The sequence below is a fragment of the Ornithorhynchus anatinus genome, chromosome 11, assembly GCF_004115215.2.
Source record: "Ornithorhynchus anatinus isolate Pmale09 chromosome 11, mOrnAna1.pri.v4, whole genome shotgun sequence".
Taxonomy (NCBI): Eukaryota; Metazoa; Chordata; class Mammalia; order Monotremata; family Ornithorhynchidae; genus Ornithorhynchus; species Ornithorhynchus anatinus.
This window is the reverse complement of record NC_041738.1, coordinates 58,299,609-58,317,192: the sequence shown is the minus strand read 5'-3', so window position 1 is coordinate 58,317,192 and position 17,584 is coordinate 58,299,609. Positions and strand designations below refer to the sequence as shown.

Here is a 17,584-nt window from a genome sequence, read left to right as displayed (position 1 = left end):
GCTGGCTGGCTGGTATGTGGGACAGGTTGCCCCCCTAAGTGTTTTGGGGTGTTGACCAGGAGAATAGCTGGATTTCCTGCGGTGAGGTGAGCTGTGTGTGTATGGGGGGGGGGGCGGGGTAGAGACCCTGGCCCTGCGGTAAATGTCGGGGTGCAAACAGCGGAAGGTCGAGCTAACTTCCTACACTTGTCCCTCCCTCCCCCTCCCCCACCTCCTGTTCCCTCATAGGAAGACGGAAGCGACAGGGCCGTTGTGTGGGCGATTTGCGAAATGATGGCAGGAGAGAGCTACGGTGTCAACCCCCATTTTGTCTCATTAATCTCTTCGCCTGCCTGTGCGTGGCTGTGCGTGGGTCCGTGGGTGGCCCTAGCGTCAGTGGGTCTGGGCCGGAGACTGAGGCCAGACGAGGCCGGACAATCTCATTACTCGGTGGGTCGAGGGGGCTGAGGGGTTGCTGGTGGTTTCTTCCCCCACCCCCAGCCCCAGCCCCCCACCTCTTCAGACCGAGGCGGGCCGCTTCCTGAGCTTGGAGATCTCCAGCCCAGTGGCGAGGGGGCGAGCAGCTGGCCGTTTGGGCTTCTTGTGGGACTTCCCAGGAGTAGGAAAAATCAAGGAGATCCGTCTCGTCTTGCTCCCCCCCCCACTTTGGCTCCCTCCCCCCGACCGCCGTTCCCCCTCCCCCATCTCTCGCCCTTTTTGTTTCTTCTTTTTTAATATAAACCCCGAGAAGACGGAAGGCCACACTGTCCGCCGCCCAGCGCCCGTGGCCCGGAGTAGACGAATATAGCGCTGAATAACGTTAGAGAAAGGAAAGTATGGGCTCCCCAGGAGGCATTTGCCTGGAGAGGTGGAAGGTCGGGGAGGAGGGAGCGTTCAGCCGGGAGGTGTTGAGAGCGAGGCCCGTCCCAAACCGGAGCCTCGGTCCGGAAAGGGACGGTACTGGAGGGATGTCCGTCCCCGGCGACGGCTTTGCCAGATCGATTCGGACTTATTATTATTTTTTTATTATTATTTCTCGCCCCCCCCCCCCCAGCACCCCTCCCCAACCCCGGACACACAAACACACACATTCACACACACACTCACACATACACACCACTTCCCCCCATCCCGGGGGGGGGGGGGTCTGAATGCAGGTTGCCCGCCAACGTCCCCCTCCCCCTCGAAGCCCCGGTTTCCCCCCCACCCCACCCCACCCCACCCCACCCCCATCCCGGCTCCGGAGAGCTCGGGCCCCATTCATTATTGATCATATTTTATCCGCCCGCCGCCGCCGTCGCCGCGGCGGCGATTCTCCCCATTCCAGGGAGCCGAGGGGAGGCCGGGTGGCCATTGGTGGAGGGGCCGTCACGTGGGCCGGGGGGTCACGTGGGCCGGGAGGAAAAAGGGGCTCTTTTTGGTGTAAATCTGGACTCTAATTCCGTAATATATCAAGGTATCTCGTAAAACCGACACTAAAACGCCCCGGCCTACAAATCACCCGGCCAGATTATGAGCTCATTGTATTATGCGAATGCTTTATTTTCTAAATATCCAGCCGCAAGTTCGGTCTTCCCGTCTGGAGTCTTCTCCGAACAAACTTCTTGCGCGTTCGCTTCCAGCGCGCAGCGCCAGGGCTATGGAGCGGGCTCGGCCGCCGCCTTCGCCGCCTCCATGCCGGGGCTCTACGCGAGCGGGGGCGGGATGCCCGGACAGAGCGGGGCCGTGTACCCGGGCGGCTACGGGCTGGAGGCCAGCTCCTTCAACATGCACTGCGCGCCCTTTGAGCCCAACCTCTCCGTGATGGGTCCCGGCGGCGACTCCGCCAAGCCCGACTGCAGCAAGGCGGGCCCCAGGGAGTCGGACCTGGCCGGGGACAGTAACTTTCGCATCTATCCCTGGATGAGGAGCACAGGTAACAGACGCCCCGATGCGTCCGAGGAGAAGCAAATAAAAATTCAGAGGCGTCCTCCCCCCTCCCCCCGCCCCCTCCCCCTCCCCGGGCAGAGTCCTCCCTCCCTTCTCCCCTATTGGGGGCGGGGGCGGGGGTAAAATCGAATCCTCTTCTGTCGGGGGGGCTGGGCGCGCCCTTCCCCTTCAGAGAATGCTTTCCCTTTCCGAGAGGTCTTTCTCCTTGGGCTCCGAAAGTCTCCCCTTTCCTCCCCCGTCGCGGATCCAGGCCTTTTAGCTTTAAATATTTATCAGCTGCTCCGGGGCTGACTCGGGAGAGGCAGTTCGTCTTAGTGGGGATCGCGGGGGTTTGCAGAAATAATGGCTATTAGCGTTCCCCCCACCCTTTCCTCCCCGAGTCCCACGCACTCGATTTCCACGTTGGTGATTTCATCTATTTTTGTCTCCCCCGCCTCTTTTGGCAGGGCCGGGGAGGGGAGGGGGGCTGTGGCCGGTTTTTTTGAGGGGGGGGAGAGGGGACAGTCGTTGGTTTGGGACAGGAGTTGAAAGAGAGAAAGCCCCCCACGCCCCGCTCACCCCCTTGCCTCGGCGGCCCCTTTCGGAAGCATTTTTGCCCTAAACATCTGCTCCCGCCCTTCCCGCGACCCTGTGCAAGGAGATGAACTTCCTAAAAGGAGAGAAAGTGGGGAGACCAGAGGAGCAGAGGGTCAGATCTGGGGAGTCGGGAGCCTCTGGAACCGCACCGGCCCGGAGCCGGAGCGCCTTAGCGAGAGGTGGTTTGCTCAGGGTTTTTCTCGCCCGGTACCCTCTCTCCCCAACTTCCATCTCTGAAGTTCTCTGAAAGGTGGAGGTGGTGGTGGTGGTAGTGATGGTGATAGTGCCGGTGATGTGGAAATTAGGAGTCCACCCCCCTCCGGAGAGCTTGGGGAGAGGGAGAAACCTCCAGCGGTCTGTTGTCCTATGTCTGACTCAGGTGCCTCATTCATCCTCCCGCTTGGTCGCACCGATCCCTGTCAATTATCCCTAAATAAATAGCCAACAAGCTTTCCCTCTTCATTAAACGAGGGAGACGCGCTGACGTCGGGCCTGGGTCTGGTAAACCGAATTAGCCCCCGGAATCCAGCATTAGAATCGGGAACCTTCCCTGGACCAGAATCCCAGGTCAGGGAAGGAAGAGCGCACGTTTCTCTTCCCTCCACCTTTCCCCCTCTTCCCCTCTTTTTCTCCCCCTTCTTCCTCTTCTCTTTCCCCCATCTCGCTCTCTTTTAGTCTCTCTCTCTCTCTCTCTCTCCCCCTCCCTCTCTTTTCCTCTCTGGGTCTATCTCTCAGATTCCCGGACCTCAGCTCCTTCTCCTAAGGGAAAACAGAGTTGAAAACTTAAAGAGTCGGGAGGGAGAGGGAAAAGCGTGCTCGGCCGGGCGCGGAAGCGCCGGAGGGGGGCGGAGGGCGTGGGGGGTGTCTGTCCCAGTAAGAGGTGGGGGCAGTTACTAAAAGGGAGAGCTGAGGTTAGGCATTGCGCTAGCCCCGTCCCGGGGGTCTCCGGGAACCGGGAGATCTAGCTAATTAGTAGCGGTCACCCTTTACCATTACCTGCTTCATAATTCACCCGCTTTTACAGTTGATTTATCAAAGCCCCAATTTTTCTGCTCGTAAACATTTCAGCTCGGCTTTTATCTGACTTAAAATTAGGCCCTTCTCGTTCTCCCTCACTCTGCCCCACCTCCTTCCCAAACCGCCGTGACTCCCGTCCCCTCCCCGACAAACTGGGGAGCCGGGCCTTCTGGGGGGCGGGGGAGCGGGGTCACCTCCACCTGAAGGATAGAGGGGTCCAGGGTCTAACTCTTGAAAATCTTCCCATCACGCCCGTCTCTCTATTCCTGGGGCCAAAGCCCCTCCTCTCAGGACCCCCCACCTGCACCCAGCTGTTCCCGTGGGTCGAGACGTCTGGTTGGGAACACGTCCCCCCTCTCTCTCTCTCTCTCTCTGCCGACGCTTTTCTTTCTTTTTAATTTTCTCTCCGTGCGTATCTGGGGTGGCAGGGGCGGGAGTCAGCAGAGGTCTGGCGCTGCGTTTTCCTGAAATATCAACTGGAAAATGATCATAATAAACCCCACCCTAACAAACTCAAACACCATCTTGTCTTTATTGCCAGTTAAATGCCACTGGAAACTGTCACTGGCTCCCGGGTCTTTTCACAACAAACCACGGAGTTCTAGCCAGTCTAGACTTCCAGTGTTTCGTGTAAATACAAATATCCAGGCTCCAGAACCCCCAACCCGGCCCTCCCTCTCCTGAAGTCCCTACGCCCGCTCCCCAAGTTTCGCTCACCTCTCCCCGCTTGGGCCCCAGTTCCTGCAACTTCGGGTCGAAGCTGAAGCGATAATTCGGCCTTCTCTCCCCTCCCCCGATTGGAATTTCTTTCGGGATTAGGAACGTTGAGACGGTCACTGGAGAGGAAGCCAGCTAGGTTAACGGGTCAGAAAAGCATCTCAACTCTCCCTCCGCCCAAGGGAACCCGCAAGCGCGATCATAGGAATGGGTGTGTGTGTGTGTGTGTGTGTGTGTGTGTGTGTGTGTGTTTAGGGTGCGGGGTTCCTGGGGTTGGATTCTCCCAGGAATCGAAGAGACTGCGAAGCCTGGTCTCCGCCTCCGCCCTGGTCCGAACGTCGAAAAACTGCCCTGTTCCCATCCCGTTCTCCTTCCTTCCTTCCTCGCTTCCTTCCTCCCTCCCTTCCTTCCTTCCTTTCTTCCTTCCTTTCTTCCTTCCTTCTTTTTCCCCTCTCCGAGCAGGCACCGACCGCAAGCGCGGCCGCCAAACCTACACCCGCTACCAGACTCTGGAGCTGGAGAAGGAGTTCCACTACAACCGCTACCTGACCCGGCGCCGCCGCATCGAGATCGCCCACGCCCTGTGCCTGACCGAGAGACAGATCAAAATCTGGTTCCAGAACCGGCGGATGAAGTGGAAAAAGGAGAACAAGACAACCGGACCCAGTTCCAGCAGCCAGGACAAGGCAGAGGCCGAAGAGGATGAGGAAGAGTGATAGAGAGCCCCAGCCCGAAACAGGAGGGGAGAAACGAGACTTTTCAAAGTGGGAAAAAAAAAATAACCCCAAAACACCGAGGGGTCGAAGTCTTGGTTTCTTCCCGCTGACCAAGTATACTACCTAGATTAAAGGCTTCTGTTTGCTTTTGTTTACGATTTTTGTCCACTAGAAAGCGGTCTACCTGTAGCTTTCGAGAAAGCCCCGCCGTTCTGAGTGGCGATTGTAAGGTCTTTGTAAACCTTCCTGTTTGTATTCCCCGTTTCTTTGTGGACCTTGAGTGTGAAGTACGTGCTTCCCTCCGCCCTGCGGCGGCCCGGCGGGCTGGTTAGACACCGTGTGTACATATTCGTTAGGAAAAAAAAAAAAGACAAAAACGAAACAAAAAAAAAATACCCTTCCTTCTCGTTACCTGTTGTCGCCTGACCGCCTCCCCTTTCCGCCTTGCTCCTCTCCCCCACCCCTTCCCTGCTCGTGCCTGGCCGTGGCCGTGCTGTGATCGTCTGTAAATTCTAAATGTTTCAATGGGAAAGAAATAAACTAAACCTAGGGACCATTTTCTGCGTCTGCACACGAGATTGCACCGGGCGCCGAGGGCCCGCGCCTCTCGCTCTCTCAGCTCGGAGTCGAACCTCGCCAGAATCCATATCGAAATGCGTCTTTGGGGTTCGTGCTGCCCCACTGAGGCCTTCTCCTTCTGGGGCTGAACTCCCTCCCTCACAGTTTCCACGTTTCCCTCTTTGCCTCCCTAAAGAGGGGCTCCCCACTCGTACACAGACACGCACGATTTGCCGGGAAATCGTGCACTATTTTCTCCCCGACGAGACGGTTAAGGGTGTGTGGGGTGGGGGGTAGGGGGGGTGGTACACAACAAAAAACCTTCCCGACCTAGAAGGGCAGAAAGCGAGGGAGAATAAGAAGAAAAAGAGCGAAACCAATGCATTCTCTCTATACCCTAGGAGAGGCCTAGCGAGGCAGGCGTCGGCCCCACGGCCCTATCTCGGTACCCGCTCAGCCCACCAGAGCCGAGCAAATTAAAACAGTTAAAGCAAGGAAATCAGCCGCCCTTTCCACTTTCCCGTTACTAAACAATTTCCTGTCTTCTACTCTTTCGTCTTTACATTTCCCCTTGAAGAAGCTAAAGAAATAACTCTATTAGCAGAGTAAGGGGTGGGGAGGAGGAGGAGGGGCGATCAGTGGTCCCAGGGCGGGCGGATCCCCAGGAATTCAAACACACTACCGCAGAGCCGCACTGCGCTGTCGGCCTCGGCCGGGCGGTTCGATTCGCGTTTTTCCTTCCTCTCTCGCCCCCCGGCCCCCCCGCCCCCCGGCCTCGCAGCGCCTCCTTCCTCCCCCAAATCTCTCCCCCCAAAAACAATGCCTTTGTTTCCGCCCATTCCTTCCTCCCCATAGGCTCGGGAAGTTGGGGGCTGGGGGGGGGGATTTTAGTCCTGGGAGAGTGGGGGCGAAATGGGGGTGCGGTGGGATGGGGAGGACACCCCCATCGTCCGAGAGAGGAAGCCCAACGCCAAAACCCAGCGTCCCGGAGAGCCAGGAGGTTTTTCCCGGCCCCACTGGGCATAGGCTGGGTTCAGATTTTGCAGATACTCATCGAGGGAGAAAGGTTGCGGGCCAGAGCGCTTTACTGGGGAATTTCATTTTCCCTAGGAAATGGCTAGGTCTTTTCCCGCGCCAGAAGAAGAAGAGAAACTCCACGCCCCGAATCTGCTTTCCCCTGACCATGGCGCCGCCATCCCGGCCACCAGGTCCCCTTAGGGCGGCTCTGCCCTGGATCTAGGGATTCGGCTCGCTGGAGCTCGATTCGCCCGCACCGGCGAGATGGTGGCCATGGAGCTATGGTGGCGGGGGGGGGGGGCGGGGAGGAGCGGAGGCTCGAGCCCCCCCTTCTTCGCCCCATCAGATTTGCCATTATCTTGTGGGAGAAAAAGCCGCAGAACCATTTCTCGCCCGTTGGGGAGGGGGTCGGGGAAGAAGGGAACAGAGACATAAAGAGCAGAAGAGTCGCTAACCCGCCTATCCCCAGAAAGCCAGGTCTCTCCCCCAGCAGCAGAAGCAGAATTAAAAAAATGGAGGCGGGGGCGAATGGGTCCGCTCTCTCCAATTTGGGGGACGAGGGATTCGAAAAGGACCCCCTTTGCCTTCCGCTCCCGCGCCTCTCCCGTCCCAAACCTCCTGCCCCCTTCCCCAAATCGTTGCCCCCTTATCTTGGGGGATTGTTTCGGAGGAGGGAAAAAGGAAGATGGCGACGAAGAAAGGGCTGCTGCAGGAGCAGCCATGGAGAAATGCAATAAATTCCTTGTTGTTTTATGAAAATTTACAACTTTGTGATAGAAGTTTATGAGTGGTTGGATCCAGCGATTGGCCAGCTCCGGTCATGTGGACGGGCAACCGTGAACATGAACTTTTTATGATTTCCCTGGTGGTTATAATGCAGCATTCTTTGGCCACCACACCTTGGGTCGGAGCAGCGCGTCCTTTAGGGCTCTCGCCGCTTTATATTTTTTACTTCGGATAGCAGTTCAATAGGCTGGAAGAGAGGGAGAGACAGAGAAAGAGAGAGAGAGAGAGAGGGGGTGAGGCGGAAGGAGGGAGGGAGGGAGACAAACGTGACACACAAAAAAAGAGTTAAATCCAAAAATGATTTTAATTCCTGGGCTAATTTGCTGGCTGATTTGGGATTTCGGTAGCCACGGATGGGGAAATGGAAAATCTGCACGGACTGCAGCCCGATCCCATTTTTCAAAGCGAGAAGTTACTCCATTTTCTATGCAAATATCAGAAACGCAAGAATCTCTCTTCTCAAGTCAGAGAGAGAGAGAGATAGAGAAAGAGAGAGAGAGGGAGAGAGAGAGAGAGGGAAGCGACGGCTCTCAGACTGGGACAATATTATCTGGGAGCTGAACGATAAACCGAACGCTTTTTTTTCCTTCCTTCCCTATTATCCCAGAAAAGAAATGGTCGCGTCAAAGGTAAGGGACCGCTCTACAGTTCTGTTTTTGTTCTTCCCGCTGATTTTTCCCGTTTCTGGAACTTGTTGGTATCTCTGACATCCTCGCCCAAAGCCAAAGCCGAACCCCCAGGGGCAGGGAAGTGAGTGGATTCTGGAACGATTTCACCCGGAGATGCCTGGTTGCAGAAAAGAGGAGGAGGAGGAGGAAGAGGAGAAGGAGGAGAAGACAGCAGAGAGGATTGAGAAAGCGAGAAATATGGAAAGGAGGGGGGTAGAAAGGTTTTTTTGGTTGTTGTTTGCTTGGTTGTTTTTTTTTTTAAAGCAGATCCAGCAGATGAGAGAGCATAGGCACTGCAAGGAAGGGTGGGGGTTACCTGAGGGTTTGGGGACAACTGGGGGTGGAGTGAGGAGTTAGTGCCTTAGGCTTTCGTAACTGATCCAGCCTCCGCGGGCTCGAGTCTCTCCTCCCCCTTTTTCCCCTTCTCCCCTCCCCACCCCGCCCTCCGTTCCCCTTTCCCCACTAGCCCAACGGCGTATGCCTACCCGGTTGCCCCTTCGGGGAGAGTCCTGGCCAAGTTGCTTTGAGATCTCGCCCGTTGGGGGCTAAGGTTCCTCGGCGACCGGTGGGGGAAGGCAGAGAAACTGGAAAAGGAACAAAACACAGAAAGCGTCATTTTTTTCCTTTTTTCAAGTAAATATACGAAATTTCTGTGCGTCAAAGAGAGCCTGGAGGACCAGGGTGTGGAGTTACGGTGGCGGTGGCGGAGGAGGGAGGGTGGGTAGTGTGTGGGGAGGGAAAGAATTGACCTCACTTTATGCTGAATTTACCAGCGAGCTATCATCCTCTGTCCTGTTGAGGTTTGTTTTTAAACAGGCCGAGATGTGTGGTTTTCGGGACTGTATTTTACACCGTTTCTGCGTGGTTGTGTTGACATTTGCTTTGGGGAAGTGACGGTCTGGCAATTATTCTTGAACTTTCGTCGAATCGAATGTCTTTTTCGATTGTAGAAACTGTTTCCCAAGCGGTTTCCCACCTAGAGTCACCGCTCGGAGCTTCCTTTCCCCAATTTTCAAACTTGAAATCTGTTTGGGAGGGGGGAAGCCGTATTTAATAGTGGCTGCTTTCAAGACCGTTTGGGGCTCGCGTCCGACATTATGATTCGTCGGTTAGGTTTTGTTTATTAATTTATTTTTTCCCCACGCGGCGAGTTTTGGAAATTCCTACAAATAGCTCTGGGGTCGAAGGAGGCGAGAGCCAAGAGGCGAGAAATAACAAATGAGAGAGTTTTTTGGGGGGAGCTGGTGCCTGACAAGAAATGGGACACTTGGGCAAGAAGTGCAGATCTTGGAGGGACGGGGGAGGCGGGAGGATGGGGGACGGAATTCGGTTGGATTTGGAGTTTTCTCCTCCTCATCCCCCATCTTTTCCTCCTCTTTTTCCTCTTCTCCTCCTCCTTCTCCTCTTCATCTTCCTCTTTCTCTTCCTCCTCCTTATCCCCCATCTATCTCCTTCTTCTCTCCTCCTCCTCTTTCTCCTTCTTGGTTTCCTCTTCTACACCGATCGAGACCCACGGCCCACTTTTCCCCTCCTCCCCAGTTTGGTGGGAGATGAGATTTGGGGCTCTTTCACGATTTCCATGTCCCGACATAAAGCGGCAGAGAGCCACTTGTGGCTCGGACGAGAGGGATCGCGGCGAGTGGGGGCGAGAGCGGGTGTTTTTGGCTTCCTCAAAGTGGAAGTGTTCGGTCGCGCTCTCAGATAAACCCTTCAACGAGGAATTCCTCGGCTATAAACATCGCACCGGGTGTTTATTTTAAAAAGGGGGAAAAAAGAAGCGGAAGGTCCCTCTCCTGTCTGCCACGACGGGTACAAATCGGCCTTTTTACAGCCCGCTTCGGCCCAAATTATGCGGTTTGCTGCCATCTACCGTCCAGAGACACAGCTGCGCCTCGACGGAGGCAGGAGCTGGAAGGAATGGGAAAGGCTGAAATGCGGGTTGGGGGGTGGGAAGGGGTGGGTAGGATTTGGGCCGCTGGAGCTTCGTTTGATTCCCGTCTGTGTTTGGGGCCGAGCCCCCCCCCCCCAGCCCAGGTCTGCGGAGAGAGGCGGAATAATGGATCCAAAACGACCCGCGCCCCCTCATTCCGGCCCCCCTCCGGGCAGGACGGGCCCTGCCGCAGGGCCAGGGCCGGTGGTTCTGAACGAAAAGTTGATTATTATCATTATTATGATTATTTGCCCTCGGTGGATGTCAGGGGCATCTCTGGGGCAGAGAGGCCAGTTTGCAAAGGAAATTCTGAAATGACGGGAGAGCGAATGCCAGCCCCCCGAACCAGGTGCGGGGAGCGCACAACTGGCAAGGCCGAAGTGGCGAGGCAGGAAAGGGGTAGGGCACCGCAGGGTGACCTGGCCGGCTTGGGGGGGGGGGGGGAAGTTGAGTGAATTTTCTCTGGCGCGGAGGGGGCCGAGGCGGGTCGGAGAGATCTGGGGCTTCAGCGCCGGGGATGGAGCGTGAAGCTTCCCCGTCGCTAGCGAAACACAGCGCGGGTCTGTGTCAGCCTGGACGGAATGGGGCGTTTCTGGCTGGTTTGGGGATTTTCACACTCAGTCTCTCCTGGCAACCGGTTCTCTGGAAGCGTGTCCGACTGTCCCGCCCCCCCTTCCCCCCCCACCAAAGGGACGGAGACGGGTTAAATGCGCGACGGGGCCGTGGGGTGGGGAAAGGGCCGTGGGGTGGGGAAAGGTTTTGGACGGGGAGGGTCTAACCGTGAAAACGCTCCCCCTTTGACCTCAGTTCCCCAAATCCCACCTGCCCCCCTTTAACTCTCCCCCCCCCCCGCCCCCGCCAACGGCTTCTTTCCCGAGGAGGCCTTAGCCCGAGGTGGCGGCCGCGGCGGGACGGATTCTTGGGACTTCCCGCCCCGCTCCCCTGAGTTACTGATTAACTAGATCTTTAGAGGCCTTTCAAGGTGCAAGCCGCCCCGACGGCCGGGGGGCGGGAGGCGGGGGGGGCGTCCGGGGATGGACAGAGAGACCGGAGAGGACACACAGAGACTGACACCTGGGGGCGAAGCTGTTTGAAGTGGCGGGCTCGGGGGACGGGAGGGGGAGAGAGGGGCGAGTCTCCCTGTTTCATCTCGGGATGATTTGCAGGGGGGATTCGCGGCGCTGGGCTCGGCCGCCGTCCTTTCATGAGCCTTGTTAGTGTGAGTTGCTTTATGGCCGCAGTAAGTCCCCTGATTAGGGGCTCCCGCTGAGCTGTCACTCGAGGGGCTGGGGGCTCCGAGGGGACATGAAAGGAAACGTCCCAAATCTCTGTTTCTTTCTTGTTTCTTCTTTTAGGGGAAAACGCAGCTTCCACTTCCAGGGTTTTCCTGGGGAATGTGTTGGGGGTGGGGGAGAAGGGGGTGCTCCGATGGGAGTGGGTGCAGACTCCCTGATTACTTTGAGTTTTCTAGAAGGCGTTCAGGAGGTCGGAGCGGGGAGAGGAAACCTACCCCCCCCAAAAAAAAACATAAAAAGAAAGCGAAAAAAAGCTAGGAAGCGAGAGGTGCCGATTTGCATTATGTAAATGAGACCTTTGTAAGGGCATTGAGACTTGGGGTGTGAGGAAGCGGCATCACCTGTTGGCTTTTCGGCGGGGCTCAGGGGTCCCTTCTCCGCCGGCTGAGGACGGACTGAGGGAACCGGGGGTTCCGGGCGGGGAAGGAGACTCCATAGCGAGCCACTCCTCTCCGCATCCCCTCTCCGGGAGGCCGAACCGTACCCTAACCTGATGGGTCAGGCTTCGGCCTGGCGGGAGAAGCGTCGGGGACAGCCCAAGGAGGGCGAGATCGAGGCCCAGGGGAAGCGTCGAAAGCGAGGAAGGTCGCCTTGGGCCTTCACCTCACCCCATTGGCCCACGTTCTTCCCATCGCCCTCCTCACCCCCATCCCGTTCCCCCGATTCCCTGGAAGACTGGGGTGGACAGCGGGCTCACCCAGGAGCCATTTACACGGGTGGCAAAGGAGCCACATGCTAAACGGAGAATTCAGCGGGGCTAGCACAGAGCGCATCCTCCAGCTGCTTTGACACGAACAAAGTGCGTGTGTGTGTGCGGGTGTGCGGGCGGGCGTGTTGCCCAGGCCCCCACCCGTCTAAGCTCACCCACATGCTCTCTCTGCACAGATACCGTTAGATTCGCCAGGCACACAGGCGAGCACTGGCTATTTACACTTCCGCACACCCACATCCATAAACACACTCATCCAGAGCTGCCTGCCAAGCCGTCCACGCGCTCCCTGGCCGGCCTTTCTCCTAAACAAACGGATCAGACGAATAAACGCCCATAAATACCTCTCCGCTTAGATAAGAACATCCAGGCGCCCGAGACCCCGGCCGTCTCCCCCCGAGCGTCTGGTTCCAATATTTCCACAGGCGACTGGACAGAGGCGAGTCACATTTGGGGAGTTATTACGATCAGATATATTATCAATATATTACTATGATCCGATTGATTTGCGACATATTATTATGATTATTTTATGTAGGCCTTTTTGGACAGTTCCAGCCAATTCTGATTTCTGAGAGGAAACAAAATCCATGCAGACTCCACAGAGAGGCAGAGAGAGGAGAGAGGAAGAATCCTAGGGGAGAGCAAGTCCTTGGGCATACCCCTCGGTCGTCTTTCCAAGAAAAGAAGGAAAATAGGGAGCGTGGAGTGAGGGTCTTGGTGGTCTTTTTTGCCGTTTTCACATCCCAAACCACCACTATCGCCATGCAGGACTGGTTCGGGTTTTGGATAGTCACTCCTTCATTCACTTAGAAGAACTCAAATTCCAGTGTGAACGGGCGGGCCCAGACGAATACTAGTCTGGTTTGGGGGTGTATTAACGTTTTTTGAATTCGAATTAAAACCTCATTATTATTATTATTATTTTGTGTTGTTGGGGAGGGGAACGGAGAAAAACTTCCCCGAGAAGTACTGAACGCGGGACCACCCGAAAGTTGTTTTAGACCTTGGGATCTGCGTTCCTCAAGCACCAACTTTCCCCCTCTCCCTTTCCCTCCTCTTATTCAGCTTCTCTTCCACGTCCAAGCCGGTCCGGCTGGGTTTATTTGGGCGATGGACTCGGCCTTCCGCAATGGTATAGCCAGTTTATACGCGCTTCTGGCGAGAGCATTCCCCGACTCACTCTCATCTTTACCCGTAAACATAGAATCTTTGAACTACATTTCCCGAAAACAGATCCCAGATTCGAAGGCATTTAGGACCTCCTGGGGAGCGGAGTTGGGGGGGGGGTATTTATATCGATAACTAGTTTTCCCTCGCCCTCGGCCCCACCGATGGCCACACCAGCGACCCACGCCAGTCCACACGCAATCCTCCCCGCGTGGATAGGACGGAAAATCTGACAGCAGACACCCTCGCAGTCGGGGAGAGAAATACCTCAGACCGATAGACTGCCCCAAGAAGGGTCTCCCCACTGAGAGTTTTTTTGGGGGAGGTTCGATCTTTTTCAAAATAAGCTGAAAATAAGCACCATGGTTTAGGGGGAGAGGTAGAAGTCGGGGGAGAGAAGTCTAAGGCGCTGCGGAAGGAAGGAATTTGGGAAAACAGCTCGGCAGACACCAACCTCGGCTCATTCGGTGTCTCCCCGCCCCCTTCCCCAGGACACACACCAGCCTGCTTGGGAAGAATTTATGGCCCGGGATATTTAGCCCCCTCTTCCTTTCCTCTAGAGTCTCCAGTCCAAGCCCGCAAGCCGCCCTCCTCCCTCCGAAATCTCCCCAGCGGGGATCGGGACGGGTCGGCCCTGGCCTCGGAGTCCCAGCCTTCGACAGGGAGAGATGGAGGCTCCTCGGGTGGGGACGGACAGGCCAGAAGAAACGGCCCAGTTCTGGGAGAAGGAGCGGCGGCGGCCCCGTGCTACCCCTTGCCGGGACCCATCACCTCCCTAAATCGGCGTTCAGTGGCCCTCCAGCCCGACCGCTCGCCCGACCCGGCCCGGTCGCTCCGCCACACAAAGAGTTGACCGGGACTCCGCAGCGACCTGGCTTGGCTCGCGGGGGAGATCCGGGAGCCAGAAAGACGGTTTTCCAAACCCGGGGCCGGTTTTCCCTTCTCTTACTGCTAGGAAAGCTAATTAGACAGCTGAGCTCTGTGCTCGTCTCCTACCTTCATTTAAAAGAAATCAAACTGAAACCTCTCTCTCTCTCTCCTCTCTGTCTCTCTCCTGGGGGTGCTCTCGGCCTCGCCCCCACCTCTCGTGGGCGGGGGCCGGGAGAAGGGAAGGACCGCGGGGGTTAACTTTTCTGAAAACACAATTAACTTTTCACCATCCAGGCTTTTTTTTCCATATATTTATTTCATTATGGGGGAGGGAGGCGGGCGCTGGGAGTGAGTCGCCTTTCACAGCCCGACCACCCCTCCTCCTCACTCCCCCCTCCCCCTCTCCCCCCCATTTCGACAGACGACTCTTTCGCAGCTCCTACGTAGGTGGGGTAGGGTGCGTTTCTGTTGTTGAAAAAAAAGAAAAGGTTGATGGTTTGTGCGTTGGGGTCCCTCGTGCGGGCTCGACTCCTCATGGGTGCTATTTGGCAATCCCAGGCTCTCGCTATTGGTCAGTGTTTGATCATATGCTTGTATTTCCTTCTGTCCCTCACTGGCACCAAGCCATCTCCCGTCAGCTAAAACCTAATCTCGGATATACTACTAATAGCCGAGTCCTCGGACTAGAAAACACAACAAATCATAAAGCCGGTGGCCAGGACGGCCGCTCTTCCCCCCGGGCTCCAATGAGTTCCTATTTCGTCAACTCTTCGTTCCCGGTTACACTGTCTAACGGGCAGGAGTCCTTTCTGGGACAGCTCCCGTTATACTCTTCGGGCTATGCGGACCCTTTAAGACACTATCCGGCGGCGTATGGGGCCGGCGGGGTCCAGGACAAGGGGTTCGCGTCCTCTTCCTATTATCCTCCGGCGAGCGGGGGGTACGGCCGGGCGGCGGCGTGCGACTACGGGGCCGCGGGCTTCTACCGGGAGAAGGAGCCCAGCTGCGTCCTGGCCGGCGGCGGCGAAGACACGGCCCCCTTCCTCCAGGAAGCCCGCAAGGCGGACTGCGTACAGGACAAGAACGGGTTCGGAGACGGCGACGATCAAAAGTGCTCCACGCCCGTGTACCCGTGGATGCAGAGAATGAACTCCTGCAATAGTGAGTGTTGCTCTCTTCCTTCCCTTGGTAGATGAAACCCCCTGGCCCCTCCGCCCCCCTCTCCTCCTCCGCCCTCCCCTCCACGCATCTCCCCAGCCCCACCGGAGCTAGAGGCCAACTTAGAGACCCGGGAAAGTTTTCGGGAGGCGGGGACGGTAGCGGGTGGGTCAACCCCCTCTTTTTCCCCCTTCCGACTTTTGGAAAGTTTACCAAAGTCCCAGGTCGACACCAGCGCAGGACGGTGTCCAGGAGAGAACGGGCGGGGAGGGGGAGGGGGGAGGTGCAGGGGGGGAGGTGGGCCGGACCAGAGGGGACCCCCCACGGAGGAAGAAGGGTGTCGCTCTACAGCCTCCCGCGCTCCCCGGGTTCTCCACCCTGGGCGCCCTATTCAAAAGGGAGCGCGTCACGGGGGTGGAGCGGAGTGCCCGAGAGGGGCGAGGAGGGCGGCGTTTGGAGTGAAAATCGGGGTGTGAAGACACGGGCGAAGAGGGGAGAGGTTGAGTTTGGGAGCTAGGAAGTGTGTGCTGGCGGAAGAGAGGCAGAAGGAGAGAGACAGGCAGAGGGAAAAAGACAGACACACACACGCGCGCGCGCACACCCACACACCCACACCCGCACATACACTCATACAGAGGTGTCTTGTTTGCCCGGATTGTTTGGCGTCTTTAAATCCAAATTGATGTCCATCAGGGCCGGACGCCAAAGTGTTGGATCCGATCATGCAGCGAGTATCCTGAATCGATTCATTTCATTATGGATTAACTGCTCGGATCGATCACATGTCCCAGCAAGGAGAGGGGGAGGGGAGGAAAAGCAGTCACTACAGCACACCTGGCCCCTGGTGCGCCGGCCCTTCCCACTCCCCTGTCTGTCGATTCAGGTGGGAGCCCTGAGTGACCCCCCTCCCCCTCCAGGAGAGGGCGAGGGGTCGTGCTACCCGGGGAGGGACCCCCCTCTGCTGTAGAACTTGGGGATGAGTCAAAAGTAGAAGAGAAATCCCCTCCCGCCCCATGACTCCCACTCCTCTTTGTTTGCCCCCAGCCAGAGGGAGGGAGAGCGGGGAAAGGAAGGGACCCCCCAGCCCGAGTTTTGTGTCTCAGCGTCTCCTCTCTGAAACAGGCTCCTCCTTCGGGCCCAGCGGCCGGCGCGGCCGCCAGACCTACACCCGCTACCAGACCCTGGAGCTGGAGAAGGAGTTCCACTACAACCGCTACCTGACCCGGCGCCGCCGCATCGAGATCGCCCATGCCCTGTGCCTGACCGAGAGACAGATCAAAATCTGGTTCCAGAACCGGCGGATGAAGTGGAAAAAGGAGAACAAACTTCTCAGCTCCTCGCAGCTTAGCGCCGAGGAAGAGGAAGAGAAGAGCGCCGAGTGAAGGAGCCGGAGAGAGAAGAAGGGACGAGGGGGTGCCCGCAGAGTGGGGAAATAGGGGGAGGAGGGGAGGGGGCGGGCGACAGTCATCGAATCCCCGAGTCTGATGGGGTGGTAAGGGGATTCGCCCCCAAACCAGCTCCCAGAAAGTGTCAAGACTAAACCGCAACGCTGGACTCAACCTGCAGGGTCTCGTGTCAGTCACAAGCTGCTAGCCCCCAGCCCTCAATCCCCAGCCCCCGCCCCCTCCCTCCCTCCCACGGGAGCCCCGTGGGTTTTCTGTGTGGTGTTTCTGGTTGGGAACAGATAGTAACTCGCTAACTTTGTGTTTGCCGGAAGCGATGCAATCGGTCTTTTTGGTGTTTTCGTCTTCATTTTTGTTCAGTGATCTCTGCACGATTGACTTCTCGATTTCCCCTCGGGAAGGGGAGGGGGAGGGGACCTCTTCCTGGGCAAGGGGTCTGCCCCTCCGCCTCCCAGACCTGCGGTCCTCCTCCTCCTCCCCACCCTCCTTCTAAGCTCCTGAAAGGGACCGGGTCAACCGAGGAGGGAAAGGAGCCGCAGCAGCAGAAAAAAAAGTTTCTATTTTATTAATTTCCTATGTGTTGTGTTGGTAGTTTCGTCTTAGCTCTCTACATGAAATACTCCGTTAACAATAATAATAATAATAATAATAATAATGATCATCATCATCATCATCATCAAAATAAAAATTCGTGGAAACTCGCCGCTCCCTCTGTCCCCTCCCCACCCCTTCCAGCCCCTCCTTCCCTCTACCTTCCAGGACTCGCCTTTTCGTCCACTCGCCGGCCCGGGTTCGCGGTGGGGGCGAACCTCTTCTTTTCCCTCCCCCGTTCCCCCTCTTTCCTGAGCTTGGAGGGCAGCCTCGCCGGACCCTACAACCCCCTCGCCGCCGCCGCCGAAGGCACGAAAGTCACCTTTTAGAAATAAATTCCGTTTCCCCCCTTTTTTTTCTCCACTACATTTTCGGCTTCCAGGCCGAGGCCGTTCAGCAGCGCCGACAGCGCTCTCTCGGCGCTGCTGACATTTCGGCTTTGGACGGCTGGTCCTTATTTTCTTCTCCATCGCCCTGGCCCAGTCACCAGGGCCC

General features: G+C 57.0%; 2 protein-coding genes across 4 annotated transcripts; both read left to right on the top strand.

The window, feature by feature from the left end:
• The first annotated feature begins 1,371 nt into the window (after nucleotides 1-1,371).
• Nucleotides 1,372-5,490, top strand: HOXB7 (homeobox B7). Its single transcript, XM_029075611.2, has 2 exons — nucleotides 1,372-1,894; nucleotides 4,681-5,490. Exons 1-2 carry the CDS (start codon nucleotides 1,492-1,494, stop codon nucleotides 4,932-4,934), a joined length of 657 nt encoding a protein of 218 aa, XP_028931444.1. The 5' UTR covers nucleotides 1,372-1,491; the 3' UTR covers nucleotides 4,935-5,490.
• A 1,907-nt stretch (nucleotides 5,491-7,397) lies between these two features.
• Nucleotides 7,398-17,067, top strand: HOXB6 (homeobox B6). Of its 3 annotated transcripts, none has more exons than XM_029075605.2 (3): nucleotides 7,398-7,924; nucleotides 13,628-15,098; nucleotides 16,218-17,067. In XM_029075605.2, exons 2-3 carry the CDS (start codon nucleotides 14,525-14,527, stop codon nucleotides 16,475-16,477), a joined length of 834 nt encoding a protein of 277 aa, XP_028931438.1. In that variant the 5' UTR covers nucleotides 7,398-7,924; nucleotides 13,628-14,524; the 3' UTR covers nucleotides 16,478-17,067. The 3 variants fall into 3 exon arrangements, with proteins under 3 accessions (XP_028931438.1, XP_028931439.1, XP_028931437.1); XM_029075606.2 differs by lacking the exon at nucleotides 7,398-7,924 and adding an exon at nucleotides 8,077-8,596; XM_029075604.2 differs by lacking the exon at nucleotides 7,398-7,924 and having other exon boundaries at nucleotides 11,025-15,098.
• The last annotated feature ends 517 nt before the right edge of the window (nucleotides 17,068-17,584 follow it).